Source organism: Anarrhichthys ocellatus, unplaced genomic scaffold (assembly GCF_004355925.1).
Source record: "Anarrhichthys ocellatus isolate YVR2014 unplaced genomic scaffold, GSC_Weel_1.0 scaffold46, whole genome shotgun sequence".
Classification (NCBI taxonomy): domain Eukaryota; kingdom Metazoa; phylum Chordata; class Actinopteri; order Perciformes; family Anarhichadidae; genus Anarrhichthys; species Anarrhichthys ocellatus.
This window is the reverse complement of record NW_022280076.1, coordinates 1,957,052-1,978,016: the sequence shown is the minus strand read 5'-3', so window position 1 is coordinate 1,978,016 and position 20,965 is coordinate 1,957,052. Positions and strand designations below refer to the sequence as shown.

The window sequence follows — 20,965 nt, the reverse complement described above, 5'->3', positions numbered from 1 at the left end:
CCATATAGGGTCAATACTGACCTACTTTGGTTCACTGGTTAGCAATGATGGTTTATCATCTACTGCTACTCCTGGTTAAGGGACGGCTACTGGAAGACTGGAAGCTATGAGCAAAATAATTATCCCGACATAAATCTTCGCTGTGGTAATTTCCAACGCAGCGTATTATGTAGGTCCTGAAGGGGCATTTTCCTTTTCTCCCCTAATGTCACACCAGAGAAGAACTACATTTGCACAAAGGGCCCTCTAGTCAGCCCTAAGAGGTCCTTATCTGCCAAATGGTCCTCAGGTCAGCCCATGATTGTCCTCTTGGCCCAAACGCACCTTGTCAACCTAGTGCTGTTTGGACCAAATGCCTGTGTCCGTATATGTCCAGGACAAAATATCCTGAAAGTGCCCCTCAGGTTATCCCCATGTTCATTAAAAGATAATATAAAATAGGGCCACACCTTTTATTCTAGCATTGAACACATGTGATGACCAAACAGCTGGTTTTTCCAAGCTCCATTGTTATTTCCCTGTGTCTTTTTTTTTTATATAGTTATGGTTTTATGGACTGGGAAGGAATAGGTGCATGAAGCCTATATGAAGCTTATATATTGACAGTTTTAATATTATCATTAGTGCATGGATACTATGTATTTTATTAGTTGTACTTCATGACCGAAGAAAGGATTTGTCAAAAATATACTGCACTTTTTGTATATTATCAGACGTAATATTCATGCAAATGATTAAATCAGATATGTTAATGGTGATATTATGTTGTATTGTATGATCTGGGGGTGATTTCCACCAGATTGTTTCTGTCATCAGTCAAATGATTGACGATGAGGCTAATTGAGGGGCGTTTAAAGTCATTTATTCACATAATATTTCCAAATATTGAAAAATGTTCAGGGTGTAAGAACCAGAAAGAAGCTTCTGTTCAGTGGAAACTTGGAACTGGATTTAAACTCCCAAGACCTGGTTAAACTTCAGTAAGGAGGCTGTAACATTTGAGAAAACTCTCCAGCCATAGGTGACCACCACAGCTCATGTGGAGTATAAGGGGGGAGCGCACTCTTTTGTAAGCACAATAACAATTTGACAACTCACCTAAATAAAGTCCAAATTATCCACGAGAAAGAGTGGACTGTCTCCCCCATGCATATGCACGAGCAGAGAGACAGACTCGTTTATTACTTTGCGGACTGAGCCCCACCGAGCAGGCGTCCTCTCTGCAGAGCTCCAGTCGGATGTCTCGCCTCTTCACAGCTCCGTGTTGTTGTACTAATCAATAGTCGTCGCAACCAGAACATGGTGAAGCAGTAGCATGACACACGTTGTAAGTTACAGTTTCAGCTTAAAGTGTTAAGCTATGTGCATGCAGTGCGGTTTAATAATAATCAGCTGTGTGCGGTCAGCCGGTGCTTTTTGTGGCGTTACAGAAGGGAAACATTAAGACTGTTATGTTAGCTTAGCGTTAGCTAAGAGAGTCACTGTGTGACATCCACAGTAAGCAGATGTTAGCGATTGGATGGAGGGTTGTTGCATATGTGTGGGTCAGTGAGGTTTATCAGGATATAATGGTCGACGTGGAAGTATCGGCTGTATGCATCGATGCTCCTCTAAAGGTTAACGCTCGAGTGAGCTAAGCTAAACATTAGTGCTAGCTAACGTTAGCTAAGTGTAGCCCAGGCCTTTTATTAAACACCGTGTGTGCTACAAACTGACCAAAAACAACGCGTGCGTTACCTCGAAGGACTCCCAGGACATGTGCTGAATGGTATACAGTTTAAAATATACATAATATAGTGGAGTAAATCTGCCTCTGGCCATATGTTCGAGCAGTTTGCAGTGAATGTGGGGTGTGAATGTTGCTAGATTTTGCTGAGTGTTGTTCAAATGTGCACAGTTTAAGTTTTGAAAGAAGGCTAACTATATATTATACAAAACTCAGAGGACCAGGGACGTGTCTTGCTATTTATTGTTCTTCACTGTGCAGTTTGTGCTGACAACATAAAGGATGTCAGACTCCATTGAGACATTGATACCTATAACAGGATTAGAGCCATTTAAACACCAAATAGGCTCATTTTTAGCTACCAAAGGCTGTTAGAGGTAGAATAATAAAAGGAAAGGGGATGTATGCTGGATTTAACAGAGATGTCACTGTTATGACATTACTGTGATAGATGTAGCATCTTTACATTTTGACTTCATTCATTTATTATTGTTACTTTTGCAGTTCGAGCATGGCAGATAGAAAAGGAAAACCTGTCACTCAGATCAAAACACTCACAAAGAAAGAACAAGAAGAGCTCAAGAAAAAGGTACGGAGGTTTGGGGATGTTGTAATATTTGATATGGAAAACTCATCACCAAAATCTGAATTATGAATTAGATCAACAGTCAACTAAGATTGTACTGTACATGTTTCTGTGTGACATTCTAGGAGGAAGAAAAAGCAGCGGACGTTTTTGAAGAATTCTTGGCGTCGTTTGAGACCAACGAGAAAAGCGGAGTGAAAACTTTTGTCCGTGGGGGGATTGTAAATGCAACTAAAGGTCAGCGGCTAAGACTTCGCAATACTGTTCCATTTTTTCTGCGTGGTATGTCCGGACAAAAGATGAATCATGAGTTATCTGTTCCAGTAATGAATTACCTGCATATCTTAAGATAACTGAAAGTAGTTATTTTCAGACTATCAGGCTGACTCGGCTGTGAAATAAATCACCGTCTTAAATTAGTGCCCATATCTTTTGAACGGCTTCATAATATTCATCCACTCTGCGGTCCCAAAGTCGGCAGTCCGTTATCGCTTTAATGTAACAAATAAATCTCTTCCAATACTGAACAGTTCTTCAACTTACTGTTACGCATGGAGACATTGCAAACGCAGCAGCAGGACTGAGCCGCTCAGATCCTTGTTGTAGTCTTGGTCTCAAGACCACCTTTTGAAGGTCTCATCTAGGAATCCACTGCTTCTTCACACGGTCTGGTCACAGACAAAGAGGACTCAGGATTTTAAGACCACTACTGTGGGGATATCACTACATTGTCTGATTTATCTGTTAACATAAAAAACAAAGGAATGTTCTCACACCAAAAAACTCACCTGAGGCATTTCTCATGTTATACACATACAGTTTGGCAATAAAGGAGGTAAATGAAGAGCGATCTTCATTTCTTTTCTGTGGGTGTTTTTAAGTGAATGTGGATCTTTCGGATCAGTGAGAGGAGTTATAGTTTGCACACCTGAATAAGTGTTGGATAGTCAGTATTCAATGATCGCTTTGATTACTTTTTTGCAGAGGAGGAAGCAGCAGAGGTCAAGAAAAATAAGCTGTATCGACCTGCTGGCAAGTTTGTCCCCGTGTCCCAGCATGCCTCACCAGTATCGTCTGCTGACAGCAAAAAGTCTGTAAGTTTGGACTCCGATGTTTGTATAAAGGTATAATTTACTGAATTGAATTAAGAATGCAAACTTACTATTAACATTTATCTTTAAATGTTGCTTCGTCAATTATAAGAATAACCACAATGGCTACTTGTTTGATTAATAGACGTATAAAAAGAAGACAGAAGAAAAGAAGAAGAGTAATCTCGAACTCTTCAAAGAAGAACTTAAGCTGTAAGTCTTTTTTTGTGCCGAGCATCATGTTTCAGTTCAATAAGTTGATATCCTTTTGGCATACATAAGTCTATAATTGTGTTTGAAAAAAAAAAAAAAATGCAGAATACAAGAAGAGCGAGAGGAAAGATATAAGAGGAAGAAAAATGACTCTGGTGGAGGAGGATTTGGAGAACTGGACACACCATTGTCAGGACGGTCGGGTAAGAATACCTCTACAAAATTGTTCTATTCATTAAAAATGTCTAGTCTCTAAATCATGTTAACCTCAATCCTGCTTTCCCCCCGACAGCATTATACGATGACCTGACCGTGCCAACCACCACTAACCTCTACATTAGCTGCATTAGCCCAAAGGTAAAAGAGCACACTGACTTTGACTGGCTTAGCGCCGCATAGACGTACGTCTCCCACTGTTTGTGTTTCCTCCTCTTTCAGATGAACGAGGAGATTCTCTGCAAAGAGTTTGGTAAGTATGGCCCCCTGGCCAGCGTGAAGATCATGTGGCCCCGAACGGACGAGGAGCGCTGCAGGACGTCCAACAGAGCCTTCGTGGCTTTCATGACGCGGAAAGATGCAGAGAGAGCCTTGTCTTCACTCGATGGTACAGTTGACTCTTAAAAAATAGGTTTTTGATTTACAGGCTGCGATAGCAGGTCTATCTAATAATACCCATTCCCCCATTGTTCTAATAGTCTAATTACTGTGATTGTGTTTTGTAGGTAAAGTGATTATGGGCTTTGAAATAAAGCTCGGATGGGGTAAACCAGCTCGGATTCCACCCCAGCCTCTCTACACACCGGTGGGGGTGAGGGCCACGCCGCCGCCCCCATCTGGCCTCCCTTTCAACGCTCAGCCAAGAGACCGCTTCCGCAATGACTTCACCAAGCCGCTCGGCATGTCCAAAGGAGAGCTCGACAAGGTGAAGTTGTCTCTGTTCTCTGCGGTGTTTTGCATGGCCATTTTGTCTCTGTGATGTGGGTTTGGCACTACAGGCTCTCATGTTTCAGTTGCGAGCAATTACAGTCACGAGATTATTAAGGAAGATGAGTCTTTAGAGAAGATTTTAGAAATATACACACCCTGAAAATGTGTTATTTGGCCTCAATATTAAAATGAAAGTACAAACATTTTTAAAACTGCAGTGGGTTCTGCAACTGATTCAGAATAAGTCGATGTAATCTTTCATCATCAATCATTGTAAAAAGTTGTTTATTATTATGTTGCATGTTTGTTCATTCATCTAATTGATCACCTTGTCCATGCAGGGTAAAGAAATGCACTAATTCAAAGTGACATAACAGTTTGACTTTGTATAAAAAATGTAACTATAAACCTTTTAGATAAATTAGCTTAGCTAGTATAGCTGGTTTAGCATTTTAGAAGAGTTTACTAAAGCTGTGTCACCCTCCCCTTCATTTCACTGACTATGAATGCTATCGTCGTTTTCTATGCTGTATGTATCCTGCAGTGTTTCATCTGTACAAGTACTCACTTTTTAATATTTTCACTATTTGATTTGACTTCACAAACAGACTCTGTCCGAAGCCGTAGTCAAAGTGGTTATCCCAACCGAAAGGTACACACACTCTTCTTACTACGACTGACCAGCTGCAATAACACAAGTGTTACAGGACCCGTACACATTCAGGCTGTTAATGCATCTGACACGAAGGACACGGTCGGACATTTTTTGACACCTGCAACGTAAGACTGAGGGTTCTCATTGTAGATGTCAAAGGTCCCGATGGCCTCAGATTTACAGAAAATGAATGCAGTTAGTATTTGCTCCTTCTAGTTGGCTCAAATACCTCAGATAATTCATGTTGTTCCCATCATCGTATTATTATTGTTGTGAAAAGCAGTAGACTTTGTAAATGACTGTAAGAGCCATTTGATTTATAGCAACATCTTTGAGCCCTGGGTTTCCCACGGGTGGGCTGAGACACTGCAGACCGATACAGCTAGAAGGCAGGTAGATTTAATATTAACCCAAGTCAGGCGATGTGGATTCATGCTGGTGTCATAAATCAAACTTAAGTACTGCTTCAGGTTAGGGTAGCGAGTGTTATGAAGGTCTAACTGCAGTGGTAGATCTGACACATCATCAGGTAACACTGCATGAACACACTGTGTACACTGATGCTCCAGTTCAGAGAGGATTCAGGTCTGGAGCCCCAAGCCACACTAATGTCTCTATATCACCCTGATGCTGACTTATCATGCGTTTTAATGTTTTGTTGTAGTTATTATCTGGAAAAAAAAATACATTTTGAGACCATTGCGTCATTTTTATTTCTTAAAAACTGGCCTTTAAATTCTCACGTGATTTTGTTGGAACCTTTTCTACAATCCAGGTAAAATGGCGAAACTTTCCTCTGATTGGGGCTTTCATATATTCAAATCCAAGTCAGCGAATAGATGCTGTGATCTGTCTGATTTCTTTCACCACTTCCATGGACACAGTGACCCAGGAACATTAAAGTACGCTGATGCACTGTCTGCACAGAGGACAGTGACTATGCAGTTTTGCAAAGTCCCAGGGGCTGTCGCCTTTTATTATGGTCAATATTTTGTAATAAAATTGCGAACGACACTGTTGGCGGTCAAATGCGTTCAATGTGACGGTCAGCCTGCAGTTTGCATGGGCCACTAGTTCAGCGTGAAGAGGTGTTAGAGATCTCGTGCTGTGACTGACTGACGGTGTGCAAACCCTGCTCTGATGCGCTCTTCTTCTCCCACAGGAACCTATTATTCCTCATTCACAGGATGATAGAGTTTGTGGTGCGTGAAGGCCCCGTGTTTGAAGCCGTAATTATGAACAAGGAGAAAAGCAATCCAGATTACAGGTGAGCATTACTGCACCCGGTCGCGTGTTGGTCTCGTGACCTTGACGGGTACGTATTTGATGAGCTCATCCTTTTTATCGTTTCAGGTTCCTTTTTGACAACAAAAGCCAAGATCATGTGTACTATCGCTGGAAACTGTTCTCCATCCTGCAGGTATGTTTTCACCGCAAAGCCTCGTTTCTTAAGACCTTTAGGATTTTACCTGGTGGAAGTAAAAGCTGTTCTACACTTCACTTGTTAATCTCATTTCATGGGGAACAGCTGTCGGAGTCGTGCCCCAATTCTTTCTAGCTTTTACTCTGAAGCCGTGTATGTGAGTTTCTATTTACCCGACCTTCGTCCTTACCACAGGGACAGTCCCCGACGGAGTGGAGGACGGCAGACTTTCGTATGTTCCGGGGAGGCTCCATGTGGAGACCCCCGATCATAAACAATTACTCTGAGAGAGATGACGACAGGGCGGATGTGGAGGAGGATGTTCCCCCCGAGGAGGAGGTGAAGAAAGGGCAGCTCAGAGCTGAGTAAGTGTGTCCAGCAGGCAGAATGACATTCATTCATACGCTGTTTAACTTTAGTTGAATTAACTGTAAACCTGTGTTTTTCTATGCCATTCAGGCACAAACAGAGGCTGGAGACATTGCTTAAAGAGCTCACTCCAAGCAGAGACGATATCGCCAATGCCATGCTGTTCTGTCTTGAGCGAGCAGATGCAGCAGAGGAAGTAGTGGGACACATCACTGAATCTTTTTCCTTGCTTCAGACGCCCCTTCAGAAGAAGGCTAGTCTTCATATAATAAACATGGTTGCACAGAATGTCTATGTAAACCTAAACAGCTGATTTTACTCACCATTTGTTTTTGTCGTCCTCTTTCCCGCAGATTGCCCGATTGTATCTCGTGTCGGACATCTTGCACAATTCATGTGCCAAAGTAGCCGGTGCATCATATTATCGTAAATAGTAAGATACTTTCCCTTAAAATCCAGCTTTAACACTTTATCCCTCTGTTATTTCTTCTCCATGTGACAGTCTTAACGTGTTTTTTTTTTTGGGCTCTGTCAGTTTTGAAACAAAGCTAACAGAGATATTTGGAGACCTTAATGCGGCGCATAAAAACATACAAGCCAGGCTGCAGGCAGAACAGTTTAAGGTAATCATGTGTTTTCATTTGGGTCACACAAGGACATTTACCATAATGGACAACAAAAGGAAAGCATTTGTATTCCCTGTCTTCACAGCAAAAGGTCACAAGTTGTTTTAGAGCTTGGGAAGACTGGGCCATATACCCGGAGCCGTATTTAATCCACCTTCAAAACATCTTTCTGGGCTTCGCCAAAGCAGTGGAGGAGTTGAAAGAGACGGCAGAGGTGACTTTAATATTTATCTTCTCATTACAGACGTTATTGCCTTTTTCTAACGGCATTTCAACAAATCGGACAGCTGTTCATGTCAAAAAATAGATCCAGATGTTTGCTCACGAACAGGACAAACAGTATGTCCTCTTGTCTGTCTCCTTGCAGGAAGTATCCTCCTTTATCGACGGTGCGCCAATGGACCACGCACCCATAGATGGGTTACCTTCGCACAGAGCTCCTGTGGATGACCTCGATGGCTGCCCCTTAGGCTGGGACCCTCTTGATGGTGTCCCTGTTGATGACATAGACGGTTTTCCCTTAGGAGTTGCCATCGATGACATTGATGGAATGCCCCGTGAGTCCACACGCATATCAAAAAGCACATCTTTCAACCAGAAGTCCACCGTTTTCCTGTTCTTGTTGTCAATTATCCGCCCAACACAAGTGTCACGAATCGATACACGATCAATCCACCCTCTCACGGGTTGTTGTCGGTAGCTGAATGAGCACTCAGATCTCCATGAGTACAGAAAGGGATTAATAAAGCCATCAACTATATCTGTCTCTTTTTTCCCCTCAGTGGAGGAGAACAGCGTTCCTCTCTCCAGAGTGCCTTTGTCTAAGTGGGAGAAGACGGCCGACACTGGGACATTTTCTCAAGGTAACGCAGGTAAAGATTCACTCGCATATCGTATCAATCCCCCCCCCCCCTCTTGCTCATCTTTGTCCTTTTCTCTCTCAGCCAAGACTGAGTCGAAGTGGGACATGGTGGTGGAGCCAAACGGTGCAAATGAAGTGAATGTAAGGTAAGGCCTCTGTGGTTGGTATCAATGCATCGTGCGTCTACATTTGCGAGAAGCATACACCCTGTGTACGTAAACCGTCACATGGTATGGAAATGTATGTTCTCCCCCCCCCCCCCCCTCGGTGACAGTGTCCACTCCCAGGATGGCGATGAAGACTCACAGAGTGACAGTAGCGATGACTCCGGCAGATTGTCCAAGTATGAGAGCGCAGACTTCCAGAGCACCCTCAAAAGTTTTCAAATGTCTGAGAGCAAAAGGAAACGGTTGAGAGAGCTGGAGGCAAGTCCACATTTGATCTAGTTTTTATATATATATATATATATATATATATGTGTGTGTGTATGTATGTTTGCTTTTATAGAAACAATGCTGTCGTCCTGTAGCCACTTCAGTAACCTGTTTAAATCAGAAATATACAGAATTTAACTCAGGAAGGATGATGCTATACATAAATGATAGTTGGATAAATATGCAGAACTGATTAGATGTGTCTTGACACAGGTAAAGGTCATGAAGACCCAAGACGAGTTGGAATCCGGCAAGAGGTCGAGGAAGTCTGGAATGAGCATACAACAGCAAGTGGAGCACTACAGGAACAAACTGCTGCAGAAGGTGGAGAACTGGATACTTTTAAATTCTTATTGAATGTTTGATTTTATCTTTCAGAAAATAGGAGTCCTGAATTATGGAGGCAGTTAATGATGCACAGTTATTACACAGTATACACTCAGTGTTTGTTCTGCTGTCAAGGGCCTCTAAAGCAAAAAATGCAACCGTCACTGATATGTAATAGAAATATTTCTTTAATCAAGAACAGTGTGGGGCAAAAATGTACAGAACATTAAAATTAGACTATGAAATTAGTCAATTGGCACAGTAAAAAAAAGTGTTACTGATGCAAAGCACTCAAAATTAGACACAGGCCATGAGTAGCTGCAGAGCCACGGGGCGGGCAGCTTCAGATCTGCACATTTAGTACGATGTGAGCCAGCTGCAGGAAAGGAAAGTCTAGCTAAAGTTGCAATTGATGGCTTGTTTACTCCAGCACAGTCTCTGTTGAATAAGTAAGAACTGTTTACTTTGTGCATTTTGCTGCTAATAGTTTTGGCCACACAGAGAAAACAGCATCTATAAGAGAAACTTGTCCTTTCTCTGCCTGTAGGTGTCAAGGTTGATATGAACTGGTACACATCTGCAGATCTGTAGTAGTTCTGTTAATAGGTGGAATAGTTGAGCACTGGTCTGACGTTGACAAAACAGCTGCACATTGTGGAGAACCGGCAGGCGATTATGAGTTAAGCAGGTTCCATGTCGTGTTTTGCGTCTCAACAGGTAAAGACATAGAAGCCTATATCTGACATCATTGGGATGTTTTTACCCCGTCTGCTATAGGAGTTTGAAAAAGATGAAGAAAAGACTGAGAAAAAGTCTAAAGACAAGTCAAAGGACGACAGAAGAGACAAAGACAGGAGCAAAAGAAGTGAAGACGGGGTCAGGAGACGAGGATGGAGTCGAGATCCTGATGACCACACCCGAAAATCCAGGAGCATCTCCCCGTTAAAGCAAGTGCAATGAGAGGTTTCTGTAGAGTGCCATTGATTATCCTTGAAGTCAATCTGTTATATGTTCAACCTTTTTTTTTTTTTTTTTTTAAAAACAGGACAAGGTCTCCCAAATGGTCCAAGCGTTCCCGATCGCCGTCTCCAAGCCGGAAGACGAGGAAGTCCAGGTCGCGGTCGCCGCATCGCTCCCACAAGAAGGCAAAGAAGAGCAAACATTGACTCTCAGGCCTGTCCTCCATCAGCGGGTCACACACTGCTCTGTTCTCTTGGTCCCAACTCACACTATCCATGCAAGATTCAGCACTCTTTTTGTATGATGAAGTTTGAACACTGTAACTAATTATATATATTTTTGTTTTTATGTTTGTTTTTAAAATGATAACCCGACATGTTGCTGTAAAGTTCTGAAACTAAATAAATCACTGTTGGTGATGAATGTGTGGGTGTGGAGGACATGTTTGGTAGGGCCAGGTATCAAAACACTTTCTCTACTTAATTGTTCGATGTTAAAAAAAGGTTATCAAACATTCGTTGTTTATTTGGACTTTTATTGAGGATAATCGAGCATTTGGTTCTGTTTACAAAAAGCTGCAAGTATTATAGAACGTGCTCTCATTGAACAAAACTTATCAAAAGCACTTATGAGCCAGTATTGTTTGTGAAAGATTGTGAGATACCCAGCCCTCATTAGGAACCATTAGGAACCGCATTCAGATTTCCCGTACCGTAGGTCTGCGGTCATCTGCTAAAATGTTTTGATATATTTTAGAGGAAAGGCTTGAAAGGCTGAATTTAGAAAAGCAATCTAGATTTCATAGGCACACAATTTCAAACCACCTTGCTTTCAAGACAATGGTTACATCTCTTTACATAAGACACATTAAAATTTGAGAGTGACATTAGGACAGTGTCTTGCACTTAACTGAAATGTGAAAGCAAAAGAAATTAGTAAGGTGCCCATTCTACGACCAAACAGCCTTGTAGCTAAACTGTAAATGAACACATACCTGAACAGACCACACACACTTGGCATTTCTGGCTCTTTTTCTTTTCTTAATGCCAAACCATTCACAGTTGCTTGGTATTAAAGATTAAAAATAGAAATGTGACAGGGAATCACACCGTGTCTGTATTATACAGTCAATTTCTTCCATTGTAGGGTCCCTGTTCTCCCGAAGAAGCTACAGAAGGCTCTTTGTCTCGGAGCAATAACCATTAGGGCCGTCCTTCGTCTTTAAGACGGACGGGACCGGGTGTGGGTGAGCGGACGACCTCAGAAGTGCTCAGTACTTTTTTACGTTGATGAAAACCTTGATGGCTCCAGTGAAGTCGGCGGAGAGTAGAACCTCCGTGTGATCCGTCTTTAGGGCTCCTGCGAACGACAATATTTTATAGCGCTGAAACGACAGCCTTGATGTCATGAAAACTGTGCGTGTGTTACTTGAAACGTACCTGAGGGTATCGTTTCAGAGTCTGTGGAGTCCAGGCTCTTGCACTCCGCTTCTGGTTTGTCTGCTCCAGCTTCTGGTGGAACAATAAGGCCTGGGTGCGGTGCAAAAATTGCTGAGGTGACTACTGCGTTGTGTGCTGAAAGATAAGTCCCGTTTTAGTATCCGTTCAATCAACGGGAACAAATCAATTAAGACAAGTGGTTACCATTACAATAATGATTTGTCATTCACCACACAGAGCACAGTTACCTTTAATTCCTTCCCAGAAGTCATTGCGGTCCCGTCGTACGGAAGTGAATTTGCTCAGGTCGTGGTAAGTGCTCCAGATGTACACGTACTTATCCTCTGAGCCACTGACTATGAAGGAGTAGTCGTGACTGGAGGAAGAGAATCCCCGGGTAAGTCACGGTGCAGAGCAACATAAAAACAAGACTCAACTGTTACCGCTGCTAGTCAAAGACGGGCCCTCCTCACCTGAAGCTCGCCTTGATCTGGCTGCTGCTGTTGACGTAACCTTTGTATTTCATGGATAAAGACAAGTCCCTCAGGTCATAAAGGCGAATGCGGGAATCATTTGAGGTCACCAAAATCTATCACGGTGATGGGGAAGGAAATGTGTCATTTAGAAGTCTGACAGATGTGCCTCATTATGGTGACATCAGACACACCGCACATGTATTTGTAGCGGAGATCAGATGTTACCTTATTCTCTCCAGGTAGAGGTTCAATGCCAGTGATTTTTCGCCCAACTTTGTTCCGGCCTCTGGTGGACCTCACGTGAATTTGAGTGTGGTATTTCAGACGCTACGGGATGAGCAAGCAGAAGAACACATTTAACCTGGAACAAATGCTGTCATGACAAAAACAATAATAACATTGAAAACCATGTCTTAGCAGCTGGGCACCTCTGTGTCATAGAAGATGCATCGGCCATCGTAGGTGCCGATGACGGCGTACTTCCCATTTTGGCAGAAGTTAGCTGCCGTGATGAGGCGTGTCTGGCCGTCCACCTCATTCCACAACGCCACCTTTTTGTCCGGAATGTTCCAGAGCCGGAGCTTTCCATCCAGAGAGCCACTTAAAAAGTATCTGTCATCCTGGGAAACAAGAAGCACGCGTTAATATAAATACAATCTGGGGGGGGGGGGGGGATTTGTGATGAAAATAAACTTACTCTGGGATGGAAAGCAATGGCTGTAACAAAATCAATGTGCTGAAAGCAGCAGAGACACTCTCTCCTGGATATGTGCCACAATCTGACCGTTTTATCCATGGAAGAGGAGAGGAGGAAGAAGTTCTGGATTGACACACAAATAAAGAGTAAGAGGAGAGTATAAACCAGTACTGTCTAAAGTGTGCGGAGAGGAGAGATTAAAGGATAGATGAGTTGGCAGTAAGACATCACCTTTGACCAGGACAAGTCCAATAGATCCGCCGTATGACCTTTATACTTGCAGAAGGGGACTTGACGGAAAGGGGCGTTCCTATTATCTTCTGTGTCTGGGTCCTCTGGAGCACAACTTGCCTATGGCGAGAGAACAATCTGTTAAAGAGTCTCAACACTGTACAATATACAGCATTGCAATATTTATACTATTACTAAATAATAATAATATTTTCTGGAAACGGTTAATGTCACTCACCCCGTGATCGTCAGATTTAGAGGAGCATAAACTTTCCTGAGAAGGAGACGGTGAAACCCGACCTGGACGAACAAAATCAGAATCTGAGCATCTAAATTGAAATAATCGATCATCATTCAACAGCAACAAAAAGAATCGGAGATGCCGATGAGGTTACCTTCGGTGTTGTACTTTAACCTCATGTTATTGAAGTAGTCAAAGGCGATCTTTAAGACCCAGATGCGAACCACGTTGTCTTGGCCCGCGGTCGCCAGCAGCCTCCCGCAGTGAGAGAACTTCATCGTCCAAACGGCCCCCTGAGATAGAGACAACGGACGCTGTGAAAGCAAGCATCCACTGGTGCACGTCTTCTCTTAAAACAGCTCGGATGCTCTTACCATGTGCTCTCCACTCAGGTCCTGCACCACTTTAATCTGATCAAAGTCAAAGGGCCCCTTGAAGCTGTGCGCTGCCTTGAACTTGGCAGACCTGGTGTAAGGCATGCCCTCATCGTCACTTGATGACGGATCGTCTTGGTCTGTATGGAACACTGAGCGCACCCGAAACAAAAGAAATCACAGCTCAGGTTATCAACATCCTTTGCAGCAGCTGGAGCATAAATATTTCACAAGCGGAAATCTAACCGACTGTAGAAATACTTAAAATGCTTCTTTTACCTTCATCGCGCACACTTTTCACTTTGTTAACCGCCTTCTCTCCATATTCCTCAGCGAAATGCTTGGCCTTCTTAACCGACTTGCCCAGAAACTTTTTAAACTGTGTTCTGGTTGTATGAAATAAGGGACAAAGCAAAAATATTAGATTATACATTTGGTCATGTGGTGAGAAGGGGACGAAGATAAATTCCAGCAAGCAGGAACTTCCTCACGTTTTCTGTTTTAGTTTTCCTCCATCTGTGTCTGCCAGCGGAGCCTGAGCCTTGTCATCGTCATCCGACTGTGCTGCATCATTCCTGAGAGGAAACAATATAACAGATCTACTTCCTCTGGAAAATGTACCGTTTGTTTTACCGTGATTAGCGCCAAATGTAACAATACTGCAGCTAATACAGACAAACTTACGTAATGTACTCCTTGGTCCTCCTCATGATGTGCAGCGTGAGCGGGTTGATCGCCGCAGGAAGTTTCTCTTCTGCCTGGATTAAAGGGATCTCTTCCCCAGTGTCCAAATTCTTGATCATCACACTGGCCAGAATTTCCTGTTTTAAGATAACGCACAAGGTTGGTGGAAGGAATGTGCTAGAGGTTAGGGTGTCAAACTCATTTTCACTCCGGGCCACATCAGCATCATGGTTTCCCTCAAAGGGCCGGTTGTAACTGTAAGACTGTATAACTGTAACTACTCCCTAACATATTGTTAAATAACTCTCTCTGCATTTGATTGTTGTTTATTCAAGTGTAAAAATATTGTACATGCAGTTATATAAATGTAAAATGATATTTAAGCACATTTCTGTTATTATAACATAAATCATTTTAATTTAGGGTTAGGAAACCCACATTACTCTATCAAAGATCAAACTTTTAAAGAACATAACAGACAAATATCATCAAACACAAGTTATTACATTAACTTTGTTCAAAGCTATTTTTGTCACCTCTCTGCATCACTAATGTCCCCGTTGTCATCCCGCGCATGGCAGCTACATCCAAGAGCTCCTCACTGAGAATCAGGTCTTATAAACATGGATAGATGCTCTGTGTCCGTGTTGTCTGTGCTTTCATCAACAGCTAATGAAGAAGACGAGTACCTGCTCGTCTCTTCGGCTAGCTGTGTTGTTAGATTGCTGCTAGTTCCTGAACTCGGTCTGCGATGGTGTTTCTTCACAAACTGACATTTGTAAAAGTCTGTATCTGGTCGGAGCTCACCTGCTCACATACCTTTAGCATGCACTGGGCTGTAGCTTGTGTAAATATATTCTGCTGTGATTGCACTCTGCCTTTTAATTCTTGGACAATTTTATGTTTTTCATGGAGGCTAAATTTAGCTCCGTCTTTGGTGTCAAAATGCCGACGTGAATTGTATCCTTCACCGACACGCGTCATAACACAGAAGACAGACACATTTTTCTCCTTGAAGCACAAACATGTATTCGCTTTCCCATCTTAAACTACATCTTCTTCCCTCTGCATCAATTTCTCTTCGTGGACATTTTGGGATTATTTGTCGATCTTTTTCAACTCAATCACTTGTTGGAAAACCGCTTTACGGGCTGTTCCCTCTCCTGTCCACCTGTTGTGATAGTTTTAATGTCGGTACACAGACAACATGCTATCTCAGAATTTCAACTTTCTATCTCATAATTTCGACCATGGGGATATTTTTATTTTCAAGTCTAACTTTAAATTTCTTTTCCAAAATTAAAAAAAAATAAATAATTTTTTTTTTTTTGTAACTTTTTTTTTTTGCTGGCAGATTCGCGGGCCACATAAAATGACGTGGCGGGCCGGATTCGGCCCGCAGGCCTTGAGTTTGACACCTGTGTGCTAGAGGTTAGGGTCGTGGCTTGGATTCGAGCTGAATAAAAATGCAATAAAAACAAACAGAGAGGAGCTCTTACTTCATCTGTCAGTTCTCTACCAGAGTTGGAACGTGGACGATGAGGGCCTGGAGTTTGTCCTCCACTCTGACATGACGCCTGTTCATCCTCATTTTCCTACAAAAAGCAAAAGCAAGCATCGGTGCAATAGATAAGCAAACTCCTACACCATATACTTTTTCATTTTTGAGCATCTCCGGTCCACAGCCTCACTGACCTTTGCCGTCACTACTTTGTCCCCGCTGGTAGCACTGGCCAGATCCAAGGAATGCTGCAGCTCTTTGGTTAGACTCCTCACTGTGCTGCTGGGAGACACCAGGCCTGAGGGCTCCAGAACATCATCGCTGACTGCAGACACTGGACAATCGTACAACACAAAACACTTCATCTGAAAAACCTTCTACTACTCTGTTTGCTCTGCATGGGAATGCAGCGGTTTGACACTAGTTTTGCTAGAATGGCTATATAAGAGAGATGCCTAAAATACTCGACTCTAGTATGAGATCAGTGTTGTTTTTTCAACCTTCTCCACACGCTATTGCTCTAAAGGCTGTACTTTACAGCAATGTCACTTCTAAGAAAGTAACTAACCAAGTGATGTCCAACAGGTTGAATTCAACGTTTACACAACATTTTGAATCAATGTCATCAACTTGAGCTGTTCTCTCTACCTTCCAGTCCACTTGGCCTCAGACACTCCTGGGACTTCTTGGAAGGTAGACTCTGCCAAGCAGGTGGAGGCGGTCTCGGTGGAGGACCTCCGCCGGGAGGGGGTGGGCGCGAGGGAGGAGGCTTCTTGGTGCTTGCTACAATGTCTGGTTCCGCTGTTATGTGCCGCGGGGGTTTCGTCGGCCCAGAGGAGTCCGAGTCGGCCGGCCTGTCCGCGAACGGGACCTGGTCTAAGATGTCTGCAGGTCTCTGCTCCTGCTCCCCAGCCAGCTGAATGAGTCCTACGGTGCTGGTGATGTCCGGGGGCTGAACAACCGATGGCCCTGGGACATCCGTGGGTTCAGAGGCAGGTGAAGAGCACGCTCCGTTCGTCGCTGCGCTTTCCTGTTCTTCCTCTGGCCTCTCGACAAGATGGGGTTCGACAGCTGGCGCTGCGACCTCCACGGGAACTTCCTGAGCATTATTCTCTTCCGTTGGCTCCGGTTCTGCTCTCGCATCGACTTGTAGCTGATCTAACAGTTGAGCCACCTCACCAACGTCACCTACACTTCCCTTTTGACTCTCCTCAATGATGCTGTCAATGATCTATAAAGGAACAGAACAGTTAACTTAACAACACAGCAATTATAATGCAAGTTCCCATGTCCAGCTCAACTACAACTATGTTATTGGCTGTACGTGTACCTTTTCTTTATTTCTTTAGTTAGCAGTTAACACAAAACAAAAACAGCAAATAACAGCAAAGCACACACTGCAGGAAATGCCATTTATAAAGCATACCATCAAAGATATCACTTTTTTTTTAACACTTTTAAAAATATGAGAATGTGCTGAAACTCCATTATCTTTGATCTTTCCATTTTAGGAAATCGTGCGGGAAACTGTGCAACCAGGAGAAACACTCACCAGTAGGGAATCGTCTTGCTGAGTCTCAGATGCAGCCACTCCGCAGCTCACATCTTGTGCTGCGTTCACTGATCTCTGTACAAACTGTCCAGAAAGCAGAAAAACGACCATCAACAGACACACTTTGGAAATAACAAAAGCCGCACGCCAGCTTTGATCACGCATTTCTATAAAATTACTAAAACTCTCATAACCAGCTGAGTGTTAATTGGACTTTTATTCTTTTGATGCAACTGCTTGCTATGAGGATGAACTCTGTGACTGAAAGTAAATTCAGGGATCCGCACACAGATTCCATCTGTGCATGAGACACTGCTCTGTGGTGCCATTTCCTTTTGCTGCAAAAATCAATGTTTTCAGTCGGATTTGCTGATTTAAGGCACAGGGCTGTGAGCAAGGTTCACTCCAGGGTCCAATCCAACACCAGCTCAGTACTGTGATGCAGATAAAGTAGTTATAAAGTAGAGAAATTTTAAATTCAGTTGTGACTGTCTGGGGAAGGCAGGCAGAGCATCAAGGCCAGATGATACCTTTACATTCTCCTAGCTGTCAATAGGGAGACGCCAGCTCACCAATGCAAGTGGCAGATGTCACGGCTGAGGGTTGAGTATTAGCAGTCAATGACTCATCGCTAAACAGCCTGTGTTAATGTTTTCACGAAAGGGTCCCAATACCTTTCTCTGAAGTCACTTAAGACGGGCGTCATTTCAAGGACAACTACTATAAACACTGCAGTCACCTCTAGATAGTTAACCACAGTGTACTGCTTTAGTAGGTTTTAGGTCCAATAGCCATTGTTAAAATACCCAGATTCACTAAAGTCCAATTCTAGTTAACTCTCTATTTTAACCAGCAAGGTAAGCAAACAGGTGGTCATCTTGCTGAGGTACAACTGCTATCAAACTGAAGTAAAAAAACAACTCGTAACAAAACTACCTCAACAGATTCAATAGGAATATAATACAAGTTAATTGAACTCGAACACTATGTATTCACTACCCTTTCAAGCCTTGGTGACATTCAAACTAAGCGACTCAGCAGATACTGCCTTGATTTAACAGTGGCCGGGCTTTAGATAAACATACCTGAGGTGAAGGAATGGCGAACTTTGTAGGTGACCTAAAAACCACAAAAAGGTAATGAGGGTCAATGTCTAAAACACAACGTGCTAAATCAAATCTAATCTGAAACCAAACGTGTTGTTATTGTATCTTTCCCACTTGAGCAGTTCGATTTATGCGTGTGTGAATTATAATTCTTGTATCCCCCAAAAAAGAAATACAGATGTTCAGACCTCTTCAATCATTAAACAAAAAAAAAGCCTAAACATGATGCATAACATGCACGTGCTGTTAAGTGAATAATGCACAGGATGGATATTCACATGGTGGCCTCAACTATTGATTTTTACTCTGAACAAACAAAAATGGAGATAAAGTCCAAGAGGCAAAGTAACAGTTAAATCTTGGGAGCATTTCCTAACAATATTATGAAAACATGGCGATGTTTTAAAAAGCTAAAGCTGAAACCACAAGTTCCCAAAAATGTCAACCTGGTGCATCTTTCTGATGTTACAATAAACAATGTTTATAAATGGAAACGGTCGATTTGATCTCAGGAATAACACCATGTGACTTGAGTATTGCGGTTGACTCTGCACTGACACCACACAAGTATATTTTAACACAATACTGACTGGATATAGCTCATCTCTGCCTATAGAGATGAGCATTTAGCCATTTTAACGTTAGGTTTGTTAGCTGTCATTGCTAAGTTGGATAGGTGCTGATGCCACTAGATGAAACAATCAGAAACAAGTGTGCATTGGTCACTCTTATGCGAAGTAATAGTATAAAAAAAAAATGTGTTTCCTTACACTTTGGGAGATGGAGTCAAATGAATGTCCTCGGGAGCATCATAGAATTCGTCGGTGTCACTTGTATCTGACGCCATGCTAACATGAATGTAGCTCACAAGCTAAGTCAACTTCAGTCGCCAGGCAGCTGTCTAGAAGCCTAACCTGCGAGTGTTAAGCGTTACACACACATGCACTTGTTCCTCTATACACTGCCTTCTCTATATATCTATGTTATAGTATAAATGGCTTGGCCCAGCCTTCCTGTCCAACGTCACTCCATGACTGTTACAGATGAGCCAAAATGCTAGGCTAACAACTCTAATCTGTTCGTTCGACTCACCAACGCCTACTGCTAAACTAGCTCTCTACCCTCCTATACATCTGTCGTTCACGGCACAGTAGCTTCCATGAAATGGGACTTCGACGAGTGCGTTTTTTTACAACCGCATACTCTCTCGGTCAGCTGTCAAGCTAACGGGGCCAATGAGCCGCGTCATAAACAAACCAGAAACATACAAAAAAAATACATCTAACGAACGAGGTGAGTCAAAGGGCGGGGCCCAGCCGCTCTTCTTCTTCTACGCTACTATTATGGCAGTTGGAGGATGATGTTGACACACTACTGCCCCCTACTGGACCTGTTGAAGAACAGCACGTAACAGAAAAGGGGAAAAACCAGGGAGGGGTTGTCGTTTGTATTTTGCGAAAGGCTGGCAAAACGTCCTAGGATGAGAAGCTAATCTTGGTTGTTTGTTGTTTGGTTAAATCTTTGCACTACTGTTTAGTTAGTTCATTTAATATTATTCTATTTCACTGTATATGTTGTGCATTTTTATACTCGATATTTTTTATTTTTTTACTTTGAATGCTTACCTGTATCATAATGCTGCTGTAGCGAACAAATTTCCTCTTGCGAGATTAATAAAGTATCTATCTATCTGTCTATCTATCTATCTATCTATCTATCTATCTATCTAATCACCGAAATCAGTGCAGCCTAGAGCATCGCTGATCCTGGATTTTGAGACAAATACCAATATAGATATTTGACAATATAAGAAATACAGAACAAAGACATTTTTTTTTACAAAATTGTATTACATTTGGTTATTAAAGAAATGTGGCCAATATATGCTGGCTGCTGACCAGAACATTTTACAGTGGAAAAACTGGAGAATTTCTGCAGTGCAATTTCTTGTTTATTGGCTGCCATGTACAGAGATATGTCTGTGATGTGCTAAAACTGTGAAAAACTGTGTTCCCGGTACACTTGTAACCTGAGGTCACACAATGATAATCAAAACTTTTTTTTAAATTGAAAAATCATGCACAAATAACAGATTCTGGAATGTGTGCGCATCTTTAATTATAAACTTAAATTATCCAAGAACATTTAATGACATGGTACTGTATACCAGTTGGATGGTTCATTAATAACAGCCAGTGCAACTTATGAGGTGAGAATTGGTTGGTAAAATATGCGCATAAATTAGCAGCTGCAGGTCCCATTCATTCACACATAACATAGGCAGACACTTATGTACACTGTAGAGCCGTCAACAGTTAATCAAAATTAGCATTGAATTTTAAGTCTGTTCCAAAGTGCTCTTTGTTCCAGATCAATGCATCAGTTGATAAATAAGCTTGCAATTTTATTGATGATTGGAGAGGACAAAAAGGTGGCAGTGGTAGATGAGTGATTATTCAAATAGC

The 20,965-nt window shown here is 42.4% G+C and overlaps 2 protein-coding genes across 6 annotated transcripts; one reads left to right on the top strand and one right to left on the bottom strand.

Annotated features, from left to right (window-relative positions):
- Window positions 1–1,160: 1,160 nt before the first annotated feature.
- Window positions 1,161–10,622, top strand: LOC116395352 (U2 snRNP-associated SURP motif-containing protein). 5 transcript variants are annotated; one of them, XM_031869184.1, is made up of 24 exons: window positions 1,161–1,327; window positions 2,231–2,315; window positions 2,438–2,549; window positions 3,297–3,406; window positions 3,549–3,616; window positions 3,722–3,819; window positions 3,909–3,973; window positions 4,055–4,220; window positions 4,339–4,538; window positions 5,152–5,195; window positions 6,361–6,465; window positions 6,552–6,618; window positions 6,817–6,986; window positions 7,081–7,243; window positions 7,344–7,423; window positions 7,526–7,613; window positions 7,702–7,830; window positions 7,984–8,173; window positions 8,399–8,488; window positions 8,561–8,624; window positions 8,753–8,903; window positions 9,126–9,236; window positions 10,017–10,186; window positions 10,285–10,622. In XM_031869184.1, the coding sequence occupies exons 2-24, from the start codon at window positions 2,238–2,240 to the stop codon at window positions 10,403–10,405; spliced, it is 2,640 nt and encodes an 879-aa protein (XP_031725044.1). In that variant the 5' UTR covers window positions 1,161–1,327; window positions 2,231–2,237; the 3' UTR covers window positions 10,406–10,622. The 5 variants fall into 5 exon arrangements, with proteins under 5 accessions (XP_031725044.1, XP_031725043.1, XP_031725041.1 ...); XM_031869183.1 differs by having other exon boundaries at window positions 3,297–3,436; window positions 8,399–8,479; XM_031869181.1 differs by having other exon boundaries at window positions 3,297–3,436.
- Window positions 9,412–19,818, bottom strand: wdr44 (WD repeat domain 44). The gene is made up of 20 exons (XM_031869179.1): window positions 19,271–19,818; window positions 18,480–18,513; window positions 17,395–17,478; window positions 16,491–17,073; window positions 16,037–16,176; window positions 15,841–15,936; window positions 14,342–14,478; window positions 14,149–14,232; window positions 13,937–14,043; window positions 13,658–13,809; window positions 13,438–13,576; window positions 13,281–13,342; window positions 13,043–13,162; window positions 12,812–12,934; window positions 12,543–12,734; window positions 12,340–12,441; window positions 12,112–12,227; window positions 11,887–12,014; window positions 11,639–11,773; window positions 9,412–11,558 (listed from the first exon to the last, which is right to left on the bottom strand). Exons 1-20 carry the CDS (start codon window positions 19,345–19,347, stop codon window positions 11,470–11,472), a joined length of 2,700 nt encoding a protein of 899 aa, XP_031725039.1. The 5' UTR covers window positions 19,348–19,818; the 3' UTR covers window positions 9,412–11,469.
- Window positions 19,819–20,965: the final 1,147 nt, after the last annotated feature.